General features: G+C 42.8%; 1 protein-coding gene and 1 pseudogene across 1 annotated transcript; both read left to right on the forward strand.

Annotated features, from left to right (window-relative positions):
* On the forward strand, positions 3,389–7,267 carry LOC8063124 (PHD finger protein At1g33420). Its single transcript, XM_002456686.2, has 5 exons — positions 3,389–4,312; positions 4,706–4,829; positions 5,202–5,417; positions 5,535–6,143; positions 6,223–7,267. The coding sequence occupies exons 1-5, from the start codon at positions 3,979–3,981 to the stop codon at positions 7,070–7,072; spliced, it is 2,133 nt and encodes a 710-aa protein (XP_002456731.1). The 5' UTR covers positions 3,389–3,978; the 3' UTR covers positions 7,073–7,267.
* LOC110433767 lies at positions 7,487–10,322 on the forward strand (annotated as a pseudogene).

The raw sequence follows: 17,270 nt of genomic DNA on the forward strand, positions 1-17,270 counted from the left end.
TACGTCTAAGAGCATTTACAAGAGTCTTTCTATATTTCATTATCTAAATCATCATTTAGAGAGTCATTTGTATAAAATAGTTTTATTTATCTTTCCACACTCTAACAGTTTTTCTATATCTTGTTTGTACTCTCAAGTCATTCTAGTTTTTTATCTTTGACTAGCTAGAAATCCGGAATAGAAGATAATTATATTTAAATAACCAATTAAAGAAGCTACTACGGAGCTTTTTTTTTCTCACCACAATATCTATTCTAACAATTAGATATGATATATATGGATGCCCTAAACTTTGACACAACAAGCGGTCTTTGGCGAAACTTAGGCCTTGTTTAGTTCTAAAAAAATTCAAGATTTCCCGTCACATAAAATATTGAGACGTATGCATGAAGTATTAAATATATGTATAAAAAATAATTAATTGCACAATTCATCTGTAATTTATGAGATGAATCTTTTGAGCCTAGTTAGTCCATAGTTGGACAACAATTGTCAAGTATAAATAAAAGTGCTACGGTGCCTAAAACCAAAAAAAAATTGCCAACTAAACAAGACCTAAGGGTAAAGTGTGTATGTCGATCTACTATGGTAAAGCTACATATACTATTCATGGTTCTTGGACTGAACAATATTGTGGGGGCATGGATGTGGGTGAACTTAGCTAGTATGTTCAAAGCCTCCTCTAAACCCAGTTCAGCTCTGGTCTCCATCAATAAACAATTGCAGTATTTGATCCTTCTCCTAAAATAATACATCCGTTTATCTGATCCCTTTTAAATTAGCAAGTCGTTGCGCTCGAACGGTCCAACCAGCATGCTTGAGCCACGAGTCCCACTAAATTTAGGCGCGAGGGAGAGGAGCCCGGACGGCCAGAAGTCCTGGGCGTTTCGTCTGGGCGCCCGGCGATGCCGCAGGAAACTGGAGACGGGGTAGCTTTTCATACTTTGACGGGCATTTTCGTCCATCAACGGACCAATGATTTCGGTCGGTTTGGGTTTCCACATATGCCCTCCCGTGCTGAACACCCTCACCTCCTCCTCTGTGGCAGCTTTTTACTCCCTTCTGAGTGCTGCAGCTTTAATTCCCTTCACGTCTGTGCTAGCATGAATTTCAGTGCTTTTTTCTGTATAAGAATAATATAAAAATATGCAGTAAAATATTCATGATATATAACTAGTAGAATATATTTTCATAATAGGTACATACAGTTATTTTGAAACAAAAAAAGTAGTAAAAGAAAGTCTCGTTTTTAAAGAGTTCATGAATCTCAAATTTAATTAGATATTTAAAATACTACGCAATAAATATTGTAAGATGAGTCATAAAATATGTTTTTACAATAAATTTATCTTATATAAATGTAAATATCTATAAACCTATCAAAAGGTAAGAATCTATTTTTTTAGACTGAAGGCAGTGATATTTTATTAATAGGATCATAAGTTTCGGCACCAAATGCATTTTCACTACATGTGCCACTGTTCATCACCCCCGTTAGCTTCACCTATGTACTCTCGTACGTAGTTGCGTTAAGTCAACGATTTAAATCCGAGTAGGCAAATTTTAGGTTTGCTAGCAAGAATTTCGGTTGCTTGCATAAGAGAGGAATTTTAGCTCACCTAGGCTAGCAAGTCAAGGCTTGCTCGCACCAGCGAGGCGAGGCTGTGCATGCCTAGGAACTGAACATGAACAACTGAGTTATGTTCAATTCATAATTAGCAGCCTTTACGATCTGGCTTGTAAAAGTTGTAGGCGATAAAATAGCCCTTTTAAACATGAGCTTATTACCTAGACTAGAATCAGCAACTACTTCAATATTGTTTTACTCTCAAAATAAATCAACATCAGCATCAGCATCAGTCACAGAAACCATCCAGTGAACAGAGAAGAACATGAAGTTCATATAAAATTGTTTATTTTCATAGGAAAAATGCATTCGATATGGGAAATCCCATGTTCCAATGGAGACTATGTTCCAGGTTTCAAATCTATAATTATCTCACTCTCTAGTTTTTATCCGATTGAGTCCAATAAATGTTCCAACCAATACAGACAGTGCTGCCTTTGCTCTAGTTTTTAGAATCCACGAGCAACATGCTAGCTTTTATTAATATCTGCCTAATTTAAATGGACCTAACCGTGTAATTAAACTAGCCACTATTCCCTTTGTTTATGTTTATTTATCTTTCTTTACCACGTTCTGTCATTCTAACAACATATATACAATTTGACGTGGTACAATGTTTAGAATATGCATGTCCATAATATGAGATGGCGACTCATTATTCCCTATTTACCAACCACATTCTTCTCCATCTACTAACCGCATGGAGAGCGATGCTATAAATAATTCGGCTAATCTATTCATCTCCTAAAAGAAATTGGTTAAATAGTTCAAAGTTAGCTATATGCTAGGATGTTTGGATCAGCTAGAGCTTTTTCAACTGCTAGTAATTTATTTTAGTCTATATAAGTGGAGACAAGGTTAAACAAACTCTGTTTTTTTTCTTTAACATTAAATTTAACAGCAGAAATTGCAAAAAAAAAAACACTTTGCTTGTTAGTTTAGTTACAACCAACTAGATCAATAGCTGAGATGATTGGATATTTTGATGTGTGCCTGTTCGTTCGAACTTATCAACACTACATTTCAACCGTGGAACAATATATTTCTCTCACAACAAATCAACATCAACAACAACAACAACTTTGATATTTCTAGATTCATAGTTTTTACTATGTATATAGACATAACATATATCTAAATACATAGCAAAAGTCATGAATTTAGAAATACAAAAATGTCTTATAATTTAGAACATATGGAGTACTAGATTAAAAAAAAGTATGACTTGTATATCTAACATGGTTATTATAAAAAATACTGATTTCTAAAAATAGCGAAGTGAGCCATGGACGAGAGGAATCTATATTGCAGCATTATGGAAATATCAACTACTTCTCCATTCTAAAATAAATGGAATTCTAGAATATATATTTGGTGAGATCAATGCTACTATAGTCTATAGATTATATAAACATGCCTTTTACAAAAGTTGTACTAGTATGCAATATTTGTATTTTAGAAATAGATAAAATATGAAAATCTACTAATGCTAGATGCCATGACTCAAAAATACATTTATTAATAAGACAATGTTGTTTATCATAGTGTGCGTCTCAACTCTACGTGTGTCCTGTATCATGGTACCAAGGCCTTGTTTAGTTTTATTTTTTTATTTTGATATCATAGTATTTTTGTTTGTATTTAATAATTATTAACTAACTATAAATTAATTAGATTCAAAAGATTCGTCTCGTAAATTACAGAGAAACTTTACAATTAGTTTTTATTTTCATCTATATTTAGCACTTCATACATATACCGTAAAATTTTGATGTGATGAAAAATCTAAAATTTTTTATAAAATTTTTTGGAAGTAAACAAGGCACAAGTAGCCGACGGATGAAAAAAAAAGCTCTGCGGACGATGGGGCAGTTGCGTAATTTGACATACACAAGGGTACGTTGATGTGACGTACTCGACCTCCCGTCGAGCCATGCGTTCGAAATGACGATACTGCCCCCGAGGCTTTATTCCCTCCCATTTCTCGCGCTCTCTTTTCGGAAAGGTCTCGAACCCAACCACCAACCCCACCCCACCCACGATTAACCCTGGTTAGCGCTCTGCCACGACCTGACGAGCCCATCCCACCATAACATGCATAGACCCACTCCACTGTACGCCCTGCACGTTTACGTGGACCCGAAATTTATTCCGTCCCTCTGGTGCACAAAGACCAGGCGTACCTGATCGTGCTTCACCTCGAAGGAATCGACCCCATCACCTTCCTCCTCGTTATCTCGCAGCCGCCGCCGCCGCAAACCCTAACCTGAGTTCCGATCCGGTTAATCGACGACGAGGAAGACGACGGTGGGTTGCAGATCTGAGGGGATCCGACGGCGGCGGAGGGGGAGATGGTGGTGAACGGCCGGCCGCTGAAGAGGGCGAGGGCGCGGGTCGAGGCCACGGACTTCGCTAGGTTCCCGGCGGCCGGAGACTGCGGGGCGGCCGGTACGTTCAGGGAGGCGGTGAGGGGGTTCCTCGCAAAGCATGCGAGGCTGCTCCCGTTGCCGTCCATCTTCTCCCCGGCGGCCGCGGCCGCCCCGCCGCGCCTGCTGATCTGGAGGGTGTCCCTAAGGGTCGGGGAGGCGGGGGAGGAAGAGAGCGGCGGCAGGGTGGAGCTCAACGTCGTTGAGGAGGATGTGCTCCGATCCCGATCCGTGTATTGCGACCAGTGCAGAGTCGTGGGTGAGTTGCTTTCCTCTCTTTTTCGTCCTTTTTTTCTCTGATTTTTTCCTCTGAATTCAATGGACCAAGCCATTCGTTTTTTTAATTTGTCCATCTGCTCTCTTTTTTCTTGTCGGTCGATCTAATTGAAATCTAACGACTCTCTGTTGTCTTTGAAATTTTATTGATTTTTTGCGGAGGGGATAAAACCACATTCTTTCAGTTTGTTTTCATTGAAATTTCTAATTTCTGCTAGCTTTTCGTCTTTTGTCAGCCAATCGTTAGGCTGTTGCTTTCAGTGCGCAACACCCATTAGAATGATTGATTGAATTGTCACATACTCGCATACTGTTACATACAGCAACACGGCATCTGCAATGGAATCTGGCGTCTGATTTGTTTGTTTGGTTGCAGGTTGGAGTGGGCACCCAGTCTGCGTGAAGCGGTACCATTTCATCATCGAGAATGATAGCCTTTCTGATCGCCGGCGCACCTGCTGCCTCCGCTGCGGAACACCCATGGCAGCTGGAGAATCAAGGTGGGAGGCAAATTTCAGATAAATATATACATACTTACATAACAGCGAAGGAAATGGATCATGCATGTGCGTGCGTTCGATGCCTATAATGCCCAATGTTAATACATGACCAGCTTTGTGCCAACGTGCTGTGCGATTGATGTCTACATGCATCCAATCTGAATGTAGGGAACTTCATATAGGTTTGTGTTCGGGTGGGGTACCGGGCTCGTTTGCATTTGTAATGTAAGATGAGAGTGCAGAATTGTTTCTATTACTATTCATAGGCAGCATAGAAAATTCCTCAGAATGAAGGATTCACCAAGTAACCTTGTGATTGTGATGCTCCAAATATGCAACATACTCTTACTCTGAATGCACTGTCTTCTCCAGGTGTGCTCTGTGCAATTTCGATATGGATGGTGAGGAGGTCGAAGAGTGTGCATATCTGCATCTGGATGACTCATCTCACTTGCTGCACGCTGTAGTGCATGCAAATGGTTATGGGCACCTTCTCAGGGTAAATGGGCGTGAAGGTGGCTCAAGATTCCTCACTGGCCGTGACATAATGAGCTTGTGGGATCGCTTGTGCAAGGTGTTACATGTGAGGTAAATGGATTTTTCGCGGGACCAAAGAGCTGAACAGTTGCTTGATTGGGAGTGATCTCTTCCCATGATGCTTTCTTCAACCTAATTTAATTTAAACTATCATTTCTATGGCTGCAGGAAGGTAACTGTCATGGACATATCCAAGAAACATGGAATGGACTACAGACTTCTACATGCAGTCACAAACGGACACCCTTGGTATGGCCAATGGGGATACAAGTTTGGTGCTGGCAGCTTTGCTCTCACCTCAGACACCTACCAAAATGCAGTAGACATGCTTTCCAACATAAACCTGGCGCTGTACTACTCACACCGTAGCCCAATTAGGACTGCATTGCAGAACACAATTGCTCTTTATTGGGCGCTCTCTAATCGGCAGCTAGTGACCCTCCGGGATCTTTTCCGCTTCATTATGCACCTCCTTCATCAAGGTCAAAAGATGTCAAAACCCTCAACTGACAAGCACAAGGAGCTTACATCTAATGAGCTATGTGCATGGACTAAAGAAGATCTACATCGAGCAGAAGGTGCAATGCTCAAGGTTCTCCAGGTTGTCCAAACTGGACAGTGGGTATCTTGGCGCGCACTTAGGGGTGCTGCGTCGAAGGCTGTTGATTCGCAGGAGCTGCTTGATTATTCTCTCCGAGAACTGGGTGGGAAACAACTGGATAATGGCCTTTCTGTTGCTGTCCGCTGCAATGCTGAGACTAGTGCAATTGAGTACAGGTGAGCACTGTTTGCTTTCTCTTTATAAAATTGCTGAACTTGATCCAGATACTTAACTAAATTGTTTCATGACAAGCAGGCTGGAATCTTCATCCACTCGGTCTCCAGCAAATGCAGCTACATTTGGACCTTCTGTTGAACAACTGCTGCATGATCTTAGGTTCCTCTACGATGCTTTGCTGAACCCAGAGTCCATGTTGTCTTCACAACCAGAGGTGGTTGGTGCATCAGCTCACAGCGCAGCAGCAAAGATTATTGATTGCAAGCAGTTCATCAAACATTATGATGAGCATGCGCTGCGGACTCCTTCAAACCCATACCTGCTCTGTGTGAGGTGCTCCATTGAACTGCTTGATCACCCAAAAGATTACACAACACCTCCAGAGGAACTTGTACTTCTACCAGCAAGTGCTACCCTAGGTGACCTGAAAGTACAGGCTTCAAAGGCTTTCCAAGAAACGTACCTGATGTTCCAAAGCTTCCAGACTGAACAGCTCCCTGACTTCCCAAACTTCAGTGACACAACCCCCGTGAATCATGTGCTTGGATCAGGCCAGTTGCTTCGAGTAAGGGGACGTTGCACTGGAGATTACAGGAGGATTGTACAGTTCAGGATGGAGAGGGGTTTGGAGAACTGGACGGTGGACTGCTCATGTGGTGCCAAGGATGATGATGGGGAACGGATGCTAGCATGTGACATATGTGGAGTCTGGCAGCATACCAGGTGCTCGGGTATAAGTGATTTTGAGGAAGTCCCTGAAAATTTCATCTGCAGGAAGTGTGCTACACGCAAAGGAAAAGGACGTGGGGGTGGGGGTAGCAACGGTGATGGAACAATGGAGGTTAGTGCGGCTGGGAGGTGCAAGGATGAGATTGGATCATCTGTTGGTGGTGCAGGCAAGTTTGGGCGCATGGCAACAGTTGGATGACTGTACATAATGTAGTGAAATGTAAATAGTGAGATGGAGAGTAGTAAACTGCACCTAAAGGCTTTTGTGGACCTTGAGTGGTTAATGGATCTTGTCGCTGACCACTGATGTGATGTTAATCTATTCTCCTTGCAGTTGCACCCATTGCCTGATGTCCATCTCTTGTGATGTTAATCGATTCTCCTTGCAGTTGCACCCAATGTCTGATGTCCATCTCCTGTTCTGCGTTGCACCATTACATAATTACATCAGATCAAAACATGAAGCTGAAGCTGCAATACATAAACAAAACAAACCATACATCAAGGTTTTCTAACATGATTCTCTGGACAGCATTGCTAGCTTGTGTCGATGGCCCATTTATTCTAGGTGGAAACGCAATTAGGTAATTTCATCACAGTTATGGCTGACTAGATGGCCCCGTAACCCCGTTTTAAATAGAAACTAATGGATTTGATGGACAACCCTATATTGGCCAAGAATGACACCTCACTTTAGTGCGAATAACAAGAAGCTTCCATAGATTCATACAGGAAAAAAAACATATGCTATAAAGATAATGGTTATCTTGCAGAAAAAAATATCATATTATCAATTCAAAATTATACCACGAATAGGGATAAAAGGCTGCCTATTCAGTTTGCTCGGACCTGTCGTTTGGATGTAAAAAACGAACCAAGACCCAATTGAACTAATATGAAAAACAGAACTTATGAAGTGTATCAAAACAAGTAATTAATAATGTTCATACTTCCATTTCAAGTATGCAAGGTTAAGACTTACTAATTAGTATACAAGGTTAGACTTAATTACCGAAGCATATCAGACTTCCTTTTCATGGCTGCCTACTAAATACCATAACAAAATCCAAGCAAATGGTGCCTGCAAATATCAATCAAAAACCTTTTATCGTAAGAAGCATATGGAAATACAAGTGAGACATCAAGCTGAAAAGCGGAGTTGATGAGTGAATGACTAGTGCAAATATGTCAGCAAAATCACCATAAAAACTATTTCCCCCTGTGATCTGTTAATGAGGCTCCATGAACAAATAGGAGATCTTACCAAATATTTATGTAGATTAAAACCATGTGTACAAGAGTATCTGGAGCATGATTTAAGTAGGCCATTTTATGATCTAGAGGCATTAGAGCTAGTTCAACTTATCTGGTGCACATTATGCTTTTGAAATGTAGCCCAAACATTTCCAAACCCAAATCACGCCACAAAGTTTAAGGCTCCTCTCATAAAAGGTATAGAAACTCAAGACCAACTGTTCTAAAATTGGCAGAGAAGATAGCTGCTCTAAATATCAATACCAATATATTCATAAACTATAGTGACCCATTAATCTTGGATAGTAAGCAGTACACTGCACCAGACTTTGCAAAGATCACGTGAACTCCGGTGCCTCTTATATTATTTTGTTGTTAAAAGAAGAAATTTAATAAAATCAACCAATTTGGTAGCAAAATATGCTCTTCTGATCATAGTAGGTTAATTAGTCATACACGGTGCAAGCATCAATGACAGAATAAGACTATGAAAGCTGGTAATACACATGCTATGAGAAACTGGCGTCATGTTAGACATCAAGAACTTCAATAAATGTATATACTATTTTGCAAAGTGTGATTTTTAAATAGCCTACACATCTTTGACACTGGGGCTTTCAAAGACAAGTTGATTTGATGGTTTACTCTTTGTTGCTCTGCTTTTAGTTGCAGCTATATATCCTTTGTAACTCTGCTTGAACTGTGACCTGGCATTTTTGGATACAGTTGAAGTTCATCATATACAACTGCTCTGTAAAGCTAGTAATTTTGAGTACAAACCCCAGTCAAGACATATAGCTAGATAAAATCTTATCTAAAAATATTTTTGGGATCTGTACCATAACATGCTTCCTAATGTTTAGTCTCATTGTAGCTATATCGCTAATCTATGAATTTTGAAATTCATAGAACCATTGTATCATCCTTCCAGATAAAGTTTAATAAGAGATAGAAATAAGAAATGGCCCCAAGGATTTGACAAGCAGAAACTGGAACATAAGAAGTCCTTTTGTCCAGCATAACTTGAACATAATTACCAGAACAGAGGAGCTGGCTTCAGATATATCCAAAGCATATTATAGAGGACATACTCCTCGCCTTTCCAGCACCTGTCACAAGAAAACTGCAAAATATTAGGTTCTGAAGCAGTCTTGACAAAATAAACAAGTAAAATCTTTGAGCTATGATGCTAGCAAGAACCACAGCTGAAGCTTTAGAAACTCAAAATTCCCATTAAGCCCAATGTAGCTATCCATCAGGAATATCAGCACAAGTGATTCAAAATGAAATGCTATAGACTGAGTTCTACTATTCAAAATACAGTCAGCAAAAGAAAATCTTTGAGCTATGATGCTAGCAAGAACCACCAGGAGCCTTCAATTCAACCAATCTAAGCATGAAAACACAAAATTCAGTACCAGATTTATAGGTAACCTGAGTTAGGAGATCAGACCATGCTCAAAATTCGACAGTGAAGAAAAGATCTATCACTCTAGATAACAGAAACAAGCAAACCACATAAAAATAACCTACTAAAGCAATAGATAGGCATATTTAGCCACGCTGCCAATTGGAGCCGGGAGCCCTATCGCTAGCGCCAAAGCAATCAATACAAGCTGCAAACCAGAAACTGAAAGAATCGCGTATTGAATCCAAATCAAGCCCATGTATGGAGGCACAAATAAAAGGAAACCACCAGGTTAGGATAACCCAGTTCCTAAACAAAATGCTTCAGATGCAGCACAAATCAAAGCACCCAAGTTACCTAAATGCGATCGGGATGAGCCATGAAGGTCGGACGCGATGGATTCCCAATTTGCGGCGCCTAACCCAATCGCCCTAAACCTAAGCAGATAACTCCCCAAATTTCAGCAAGGCCGCAACCAAAACAGCTCAATCGTGAGCAAATTCGATCCGGATTCAGCTCAATTCGCAGGCTCAAGCGCCGGAAAATGGGAACCGAGAGAGAGGGTACGCTCCAACTTCGCACAAGTCTACCATCGAACCAAGCAAACCTAAATTGGACCCCAGCAAAGCATTCCACCCTGAGAAAACCAGAGTCCCTAAGCACCAGCCCCACCATACACGAAGCAGGAACAGAACGGGATTAAACCTGAGCAGCGATTAGGGCTGCAGCCACCAGGGCGCCGAGGACCCCAGCCACCGACCTTGCGGCAGCCGCGAGCTCGAGCTAGCGCCAGCCTCGGGCCCTAATCCGCACCGCTCGCCGGACCCGATCAGCGCGATTGCTTCCTGGGATCCAATGAGGCGTGGAGAGCATCGGGATGGCGTCGCGCATGGAGCTGCTCGAGGAAGGGAGAGAGAGAGAGAGAGAGAAGAGGGAGGTGGGGGACGAGAGAGAGAGGGGGGGCAAGCCCGGTGCGAGAAGAATCACCCGTAACGGAAGGGGGAAACCAGTTGTGGTTTGCAGTAATAAAAACGATGGGCTCGGACCTCGTTGTCCCGTGTCTAGGGTTCTCGCCCCGCGCGGCGGCTGCGTCGCTGCACGTGGGACCCGCCTCCACGTTGGCCTCTTGGTACCCTTGCCCAGCAAGCTGCATGCGCCGGGTTGGCGCCGCGCGGGTCAACACGCAGTCCCCGCTTGCGGAAAGACGGGTCAACGTGCCTGCTGATATGGCGGCGCTGTACCTCCGCCTCAACGTGCGCGGCCGCGGCGTCGACCGTCGTCCGTCGAAACGTCTGCGCTTGCACGCCAATAGTTTGGCACGTTTTGGAGACCAGGAGGCGTGCATACAGCTACGACCAGTAGCCGACTACTACTACTGGAGGTGGCCTAACATTCCATTCCCGTGCAACGTCGCACAAGGCCCTTTTGGCATGTCAAAGTGTCTCTTTTGGTACCTTGACGCATGCAACTTTTTTGTGCGCGTAGACGGAGCTCGTCAATCACGTTATGCGCAGATGCTTTTTTTTCCATATTTGTGCAAGGAGTGCGTGGGCGTACGGGCCACGGGGACGCTGCCGTGCACAACTGCCGTCTGCCGAACAAGAGGCAGGTGGGCGCGAACGAGCGAGTGCGTTGATATGACGAGCCTGGTGCTGGTGCGGTCCTGGTCCCCTCGTCAAGCGTCATGCGGTATTGCTGTGCGCCCTGCCGCTCTAAAAGTGTCCCTTCTTTCTTCATTCATGCAATCTACCTCGCCCCCACAGAGAGAGAGAGTGCGCGTAGGCAAGTAGGCAGTGAACCGTTCATGAACGAAATGGAAGATCAGTATATGTATTAGTCGTAAAAAAACATGATTAGCAGCAAGTAGTAACGATGGCGACACAATGGACTGGCAAGCTTTCCTGACCACGTACGGTATTACAGTGCCATCTCTTTGCCACGTTACGGAAGCTACTGTCCAGAAGACCATTGCGATCTTGGGCCACATTCTACGAGGCGACGATTTTTTTTTTTTTGGTTGACACGGGCGAGCGAGGAAACGGGCACGAACCGCATGGGCGTGCTCTGTTTAGGGACCAAGGCCTTGTTCAGTTCGTAAAAAAAATAGATTTCGATACTGTAGTAGTTTTATTTTTATTTGACAAACATTGTTTAATCATGGAGTAACTAGTCTTAAAAGATTCGTCTCGCGATTTACAGATGATTTGTGCAATTAATTTTTATTTTTATATATATTTAATGTAACATACATGTGCCGTAAGATTCAATGTAATGGAGAATCTTAAAAAAAATTTGGAACTAAACAAGGCCCAAGATTTGCGCGGACCCGTCCTGATGTCCATTGCGTGACCGCCACGGCGCCAGCCAACACCAAACTACGCGAGCGCCGAAACAAGCGGAACGAGCGTGCGGGCAGAGCTAATGACGAGGCGTGGGCGCGTGGCGCGGGCGACCACCGCGATGCATGCGAACGCGCGCACGTACCCCGCCGCGCCGTCTCGCGTGCGCTGGTCGGCCTGCCGGAGCACCGCGCAACCGAGCAGCGTGGCGAAACGAAGGGGTCCAGCCGTCCAGGTCCAACGCTGCGCACCAGGCGAGGCCGGACGCCGGGTAAAGCGGAGGACGCGAGGCCGGACGGGAAGAAGGGGTCGCGGCGCGGGCCGGAGGGCGGGAGGCCGCTGTTGCCCGTCCCGCTGTCCGGTCGGCGGTCACCAATGGACACCCATGACGCGCGTCGCGCGGGCGAACGGGACGGGACGACCCCGTTGGTCGGTGCCCATCCGCTTGGTGGGCGTCCCGCGTCCAGGTCTGTGTCCGGTGGCGGCTTCGGGGCTGGTAGATGACAGGATGGTGGTGCTGGCGGTCGGAGACGTCCGAGGCGGGGTAGGCTGTCCCGTGCTGTGGCCTGTGGCTAAAGCGTTTGGGCCCGTGAACTGGCCTATGTTGACGTGCTTACACGGAGTATGCATTGGAGTCTCCAATTTGGATAGTTTCATTAAAATTGCTACCATGGCGTGTTTATGAACAAATGACTATCGAAAGCTGTATCCGCACTTCGCAGCTCTATTTAACTATATGTTTTTTTCAGACTGTTTGATTATCTTGAAGAGATATTCTGTTCTGGTAAAAAAGATGGAGTGGTCCAAGAACCTTACGCACTTTGGAACGAAGGAGAAACAAGGGAAAATAGGATTTCTTCTATGAACCCGGTTTTTTGGTGCCTACCTGCTCAGCAGGCACTATCCTAGCCATCCAACTCAACCTCGAGATGTACAACGACAGTGACAAGCTCTCTTCTCTGTGTACATTGTATTTACATACGTATATACATTACGTATACTACTTCTTTACTATATATAAAGTGGTCTCTGTTTCTATCTCTTTTCCTTTATTTTTTTATACAGTGTTTTGTGATAAGATATTGTTTGTAATATAAATTTAGAATATCAAGGTTGAACCAACATACTGTGCACGCTGAAAAATAAAGCTGAAATATTTATATAGAAGTAAGCTATTAAAAAGGCATATTGTAAATGATGTGGCAATAAGGAGAAAATAACACAAAAAACTACATCAAATGAAAAAATAAAAATAGAATAAAAGATCAGTGTGTGAACAAAAAATTAAAAATAAAATAAAAGATCTGTGCACGATTAGTAATAGAAGAATAGGAATATTTCTATTTAGATGTGTTGTTACCAAAGAAACACAGTTAAAAAATATTTGGAAAGAGAGGAGTGAATGGGTGGCAAGTTGACACAACTGTGCGGCCGTACATGAGTGGGTGAGTATGCCAGCAGCACATGCAAATGGGCTGCAGCACAAACGTTGAAAAAGGAAAATATAATACGGTGGAAAAAAATATTGACACATGTGAATAAGAGGAGAGAGGAAGGTGTCACAGATCTCGAGAATTGCTTTTGACGGAGAGGATAGTGGCCGCTCATCATGTACATGCTAAGAGACATTTTCGTTCTTCTATCCATAGGATTAAAGCTCCTGTAGCAGCCTTTGATTTTTAAAAATAGGTCGTAGGAAAACTATAAAAGGAAAAGTTATTTCCCTCCAATTTCATAGAAAATAGGACCTTTTGGTAGAGTTCCTCTTCAAGGTCTCTCCGGAAGCTATTTTGGAGAAGTTATTCCTTCTTTTTACTCAAAAAACGACTCCAATCAAAGTTATTACGACCGGACCGAACATTGAACCGGTGACGCCATCGGTTTGATGATTCAGTGGTCCAACCGTTAAGAACCGGTTGAACCGTCGGTTCAATTGTTTTGGACCGGATAAATTGAACAGCTCACAAATACTTTAACCGGTATAATAGAATAATATATGATAAATATTTTTTAGAAAAAATATAATAAATAATTAACAACATATATTTGATCACATATTCACATACATAAATAAGATGATAAAATACAATTATGTAACTTGCTTCCCACTAATCTATATACGTACTCTAAGGCATCGGTGCTCTAGAGTCAGTTTACCAGATATTTAAAAATATGTATAAATAATAAATGGAGCACTTACAAATTGGTTGCAAATGACTAGAATAATAATTAAAATATTTATTGTTCAAAAACAATCTCAAATGCTAAAATAGAATACACCATTGCAAAGAGCTCATTAAAATAATAAAAATAGATATATTATTTATTTAATTTAGAACTCATTTGAAATAATTATAAAAATTCAAAATTTAAAAGGCACGTCATCCAACACGAGCGTTACCAAAGTCAAAGACCCAGGTGCAAGCCAGTAGCACCTGCACGCATGCAACATTCAATTTCTGAGCAGCAACCATGCGGGCCCGCCGATGGCAGGTGCACACGCTCCACCAGCTTGGATAGGCCACGCATCCACGGTTCCACGCTGCACAGCAAAACTACAACGCTTAATCAGGACGGGGCGGTTCACAAAGAACCGGCCGGTTCACCGGTTCTAGAAAAAACCGCCCGGTTCATCTAGTTTTTACCAGTTCAATTTCATATGCGGTCTTTTAAGCGAACCGAACCGGTGTAAGCTCTGGTTCGGTCTTTTACCGGTCGAACCGCCGGTCCAGTCCGGTCCTAATAACTATGCTCCAAATAGCTTTTTCTTCTATAAGCCAGAGAGGAGCCCTGCCAAACGGGACCTAGAATCCAATTATGCATCATGAAAATTTTTGTAAGCACAAGAAACAACGGCAAGCAATGAGCTAATAGCTGCAGTTGGTGCCTAATCAAGCAATTGCTTTCCACCAGTATTTTATTATGATAGAATACCTAAGTTAGAGTGAAGTAGCATGAATTTGTTCTTAAGATTCCTTTAGAATTGCTTAGTTTTTCTTGTACCCAGCTAAATGCATAATACTACAAGATTCTGATGTTATGGGTTCCTTTGGATTGCATATACATTCCCACATTATTCGTATATTTTTCTGCTCCTTTGATTTATCTCATTCATGCGTTCTAAAGTGGATCTTATAGCGTGTGTTTTGGTTCGGAAATAAAGTGGAATCGGTTGGTTCCATCATATTTTGCTTAGGCCTTGTTTAGATGCACCCAAAAACCCAAAAACTTTACAAGATTCTCCATCACATCAAATCTTACGGCACATGCATGGAGTATTAAATATAGATAAAAATAAAAACTAATTACACAGTTTGTCTGTAAATCGCGAAACGAATCTTTTAAGCCTAGCTACTCCATGATTAGACAATGTTTATCAAATAAAAACGAAAGTGCTAAATTGTTGAAATTCAAAAAAAATTTGGATCTAAACAAGCCCTTATTGAGATGGGGTTGTCGAGCTCTGCCGCATCCCAAGGCGCTCAGACAGAGCTCCACCACCGTGCCCCCAGCTCTGCTCACTTGAGCACTGTCGTGCCACAAGGCTTTTAGCTCGGGAGCTGTGTTGTGCATCTAGTTTACCCCCCGAGGTCGGCCTAGCGGAGCTCGTCACGTCCTCAAGGTCCTCTCGCCGAAGCGAGTTGCTAAGCGTCGTCAGAGTATTGCCCACTCGAGTACCCCCGATTGTCTTCGATCACATACGCGAAGTGGGTTCGTCCAATTTAAACCTGTATCTAGAGGGAATATTCTTTTTGCGGTATGAACCCAAATCTATAAGGAATATTTATTTTGCGGATGAATCCAATCCATTTGGCACCAAACCAAACAACTCTAAAAATGCGTGCAACCCACTCTAGATCCTGAACTAGATGCACACTTAGTAGATAGTGCAGAAAGAGCTCGAATTAGATGTGATAATACCCACAATCTGTATTCGACACATGCACAACATCTTCTTCATGAAGGTCTACAATTAGGGGTAGGTGGCGGGGCGGGGGCGTAGGGTTGCTGGGAGACAAGCAGACCTGGGCAGTGGCATGATTGTCACTACCCCCGAGTGGCACTGTGGCCAAGACATGTTTAAAGTTAAGATTTAAACTTTGGACAAATCTTCGATGTCCTCCGGCCTTAGGGCACTCACATTGTAGACTCTATCATAGAGTCTAAAGTTATTTATTACCTCGAACAATGTGGACTTAGAGTCTAAATAAGACTTGGAGTCTTATTTTTTCTACTTCTTTCTTTAATAAATATGTTGCCAGATAAACAAAATACCATAAATAATATGTAATTAATTGTCTTGGACTTTCTGATAGAGTTTTGCATTGTGAGTGCTCTTAGAGGGGTGGCGTGTGGAGGAAGACGAATTGTGAACTGTGAACTTGTGAAGTCGTCGGTGTGGTCGCGAGTGGCCTAGGAGGTGGGGGAGGTCGGCGGGGAAATGGACAGTTTGCAAAGATGAGTGGAGAGAAAAACGTGAAGAAGAAGGTGATGCGACGAAGAGGAGCGCAAGTAACTGAAGTGCGCATGTTAAATAAAATGCCCGGGTAATACCGGTGGCTTAAGCTTTTCCTCTTGCTATTAACCGGCTCGTGCTAAATCAATTTGTATTTTTGCGTTTAAATCGAAATAACTAACCGTGCGCTAAATACTCAGACGGCTAGCAGTTACAGATTGCTCTTTGACTCGTTAACTTGGATCTCGCATTGCAAATGCGCAAGGCCCGAGTCCCTGGGACCTTGTTGCTTTCACATCCAACAGCCTCCGGAGCCCTGTATTGGCCTAGGAGCCTAGGAGGTCACACCTGGCACAAAATTTTTCCTTTGATCTCACACCTTGCCTGATGGGCAGGGCATCCCAGAGTATTGTGTCATCGAGCCTACGTTGTGAACTGTACCAGCACATTTTCTCTCAAAAAAACTGTATCAGCACATGGCATGCACGGTGTACTTGTCGTTGTGGAACACTTTATGCACACGTTCCAGTCATGCTACAAACTTGAGTAGCCAAAGTCCCCTGGTGGCATCAGTGGTTACATGCTATAGATGCAAAAGGCATAAGCAAGCTAGCGACTGCTGGCTGTATGCCATAACGATGTGCAATGGAGGCCTTGTTTAGTTCCGAAAAGTGAAAAGATTTCGGTACTGTAGCACTTTCGTTTATTTGTGACAAATATTATCCAATTATGGACTAACTAAGATTAAAAGATTCGTCTCGTGATTTACAGCTAAACTGTGTAATTAGTTTTTGTTTTCGTTTATATTTAATGTCTAATGCATGTGACACAAGATTCGATGTGACGGAGAATCTTGAAAACTTTTTGTTTTTCAGGTTGAACTAAACAAGGCCGGAGTTTCTTGGACCATCCTCTCGATGACCAGTATTGCTCTGTTAGC

The sequence above is a fragment of the Sorghum bicolor genome, chromosome 3 (assembly GCF_000003195.3).
Source record: "Sorghum bicolor cultivar BTx623 chromosome 3, Sorghum_bicolor_NCBIv3, whole genome shotgun sequence".
Lineage (NCBI taxonomy): Eukaryota > Viridiplantae > Streptophyta > Magnoliopsida > Poales > Poaceae > Sorghum > Sorghum bicolor.

Excerpts from the sequence above, each read along its gene's own strand:
- LOC8063124 (XM_002456686.2), top strand. The coding sequence starts at position 3,979 with ATGGTGGTGAACGGCCGGCCGCTGAAGAGGGCGAGGGCGCGGGTCGAG. Across the intron at positions 5,418-5,534 it reads TGCAAGGTGTTACATGTGAG|GAAGGTAACTGTCATGGACA; the intron begins GTAAATGGATTT and ends CTATGGCTGCAG. Across the intron at positions 6,144-6,222 it reads ACTAGTGCAATTGAGTACAG|GCTGGAATCTTCATCCACTC; the intron begins GTGAGCACTGTT and ends CATGACAAGCAG.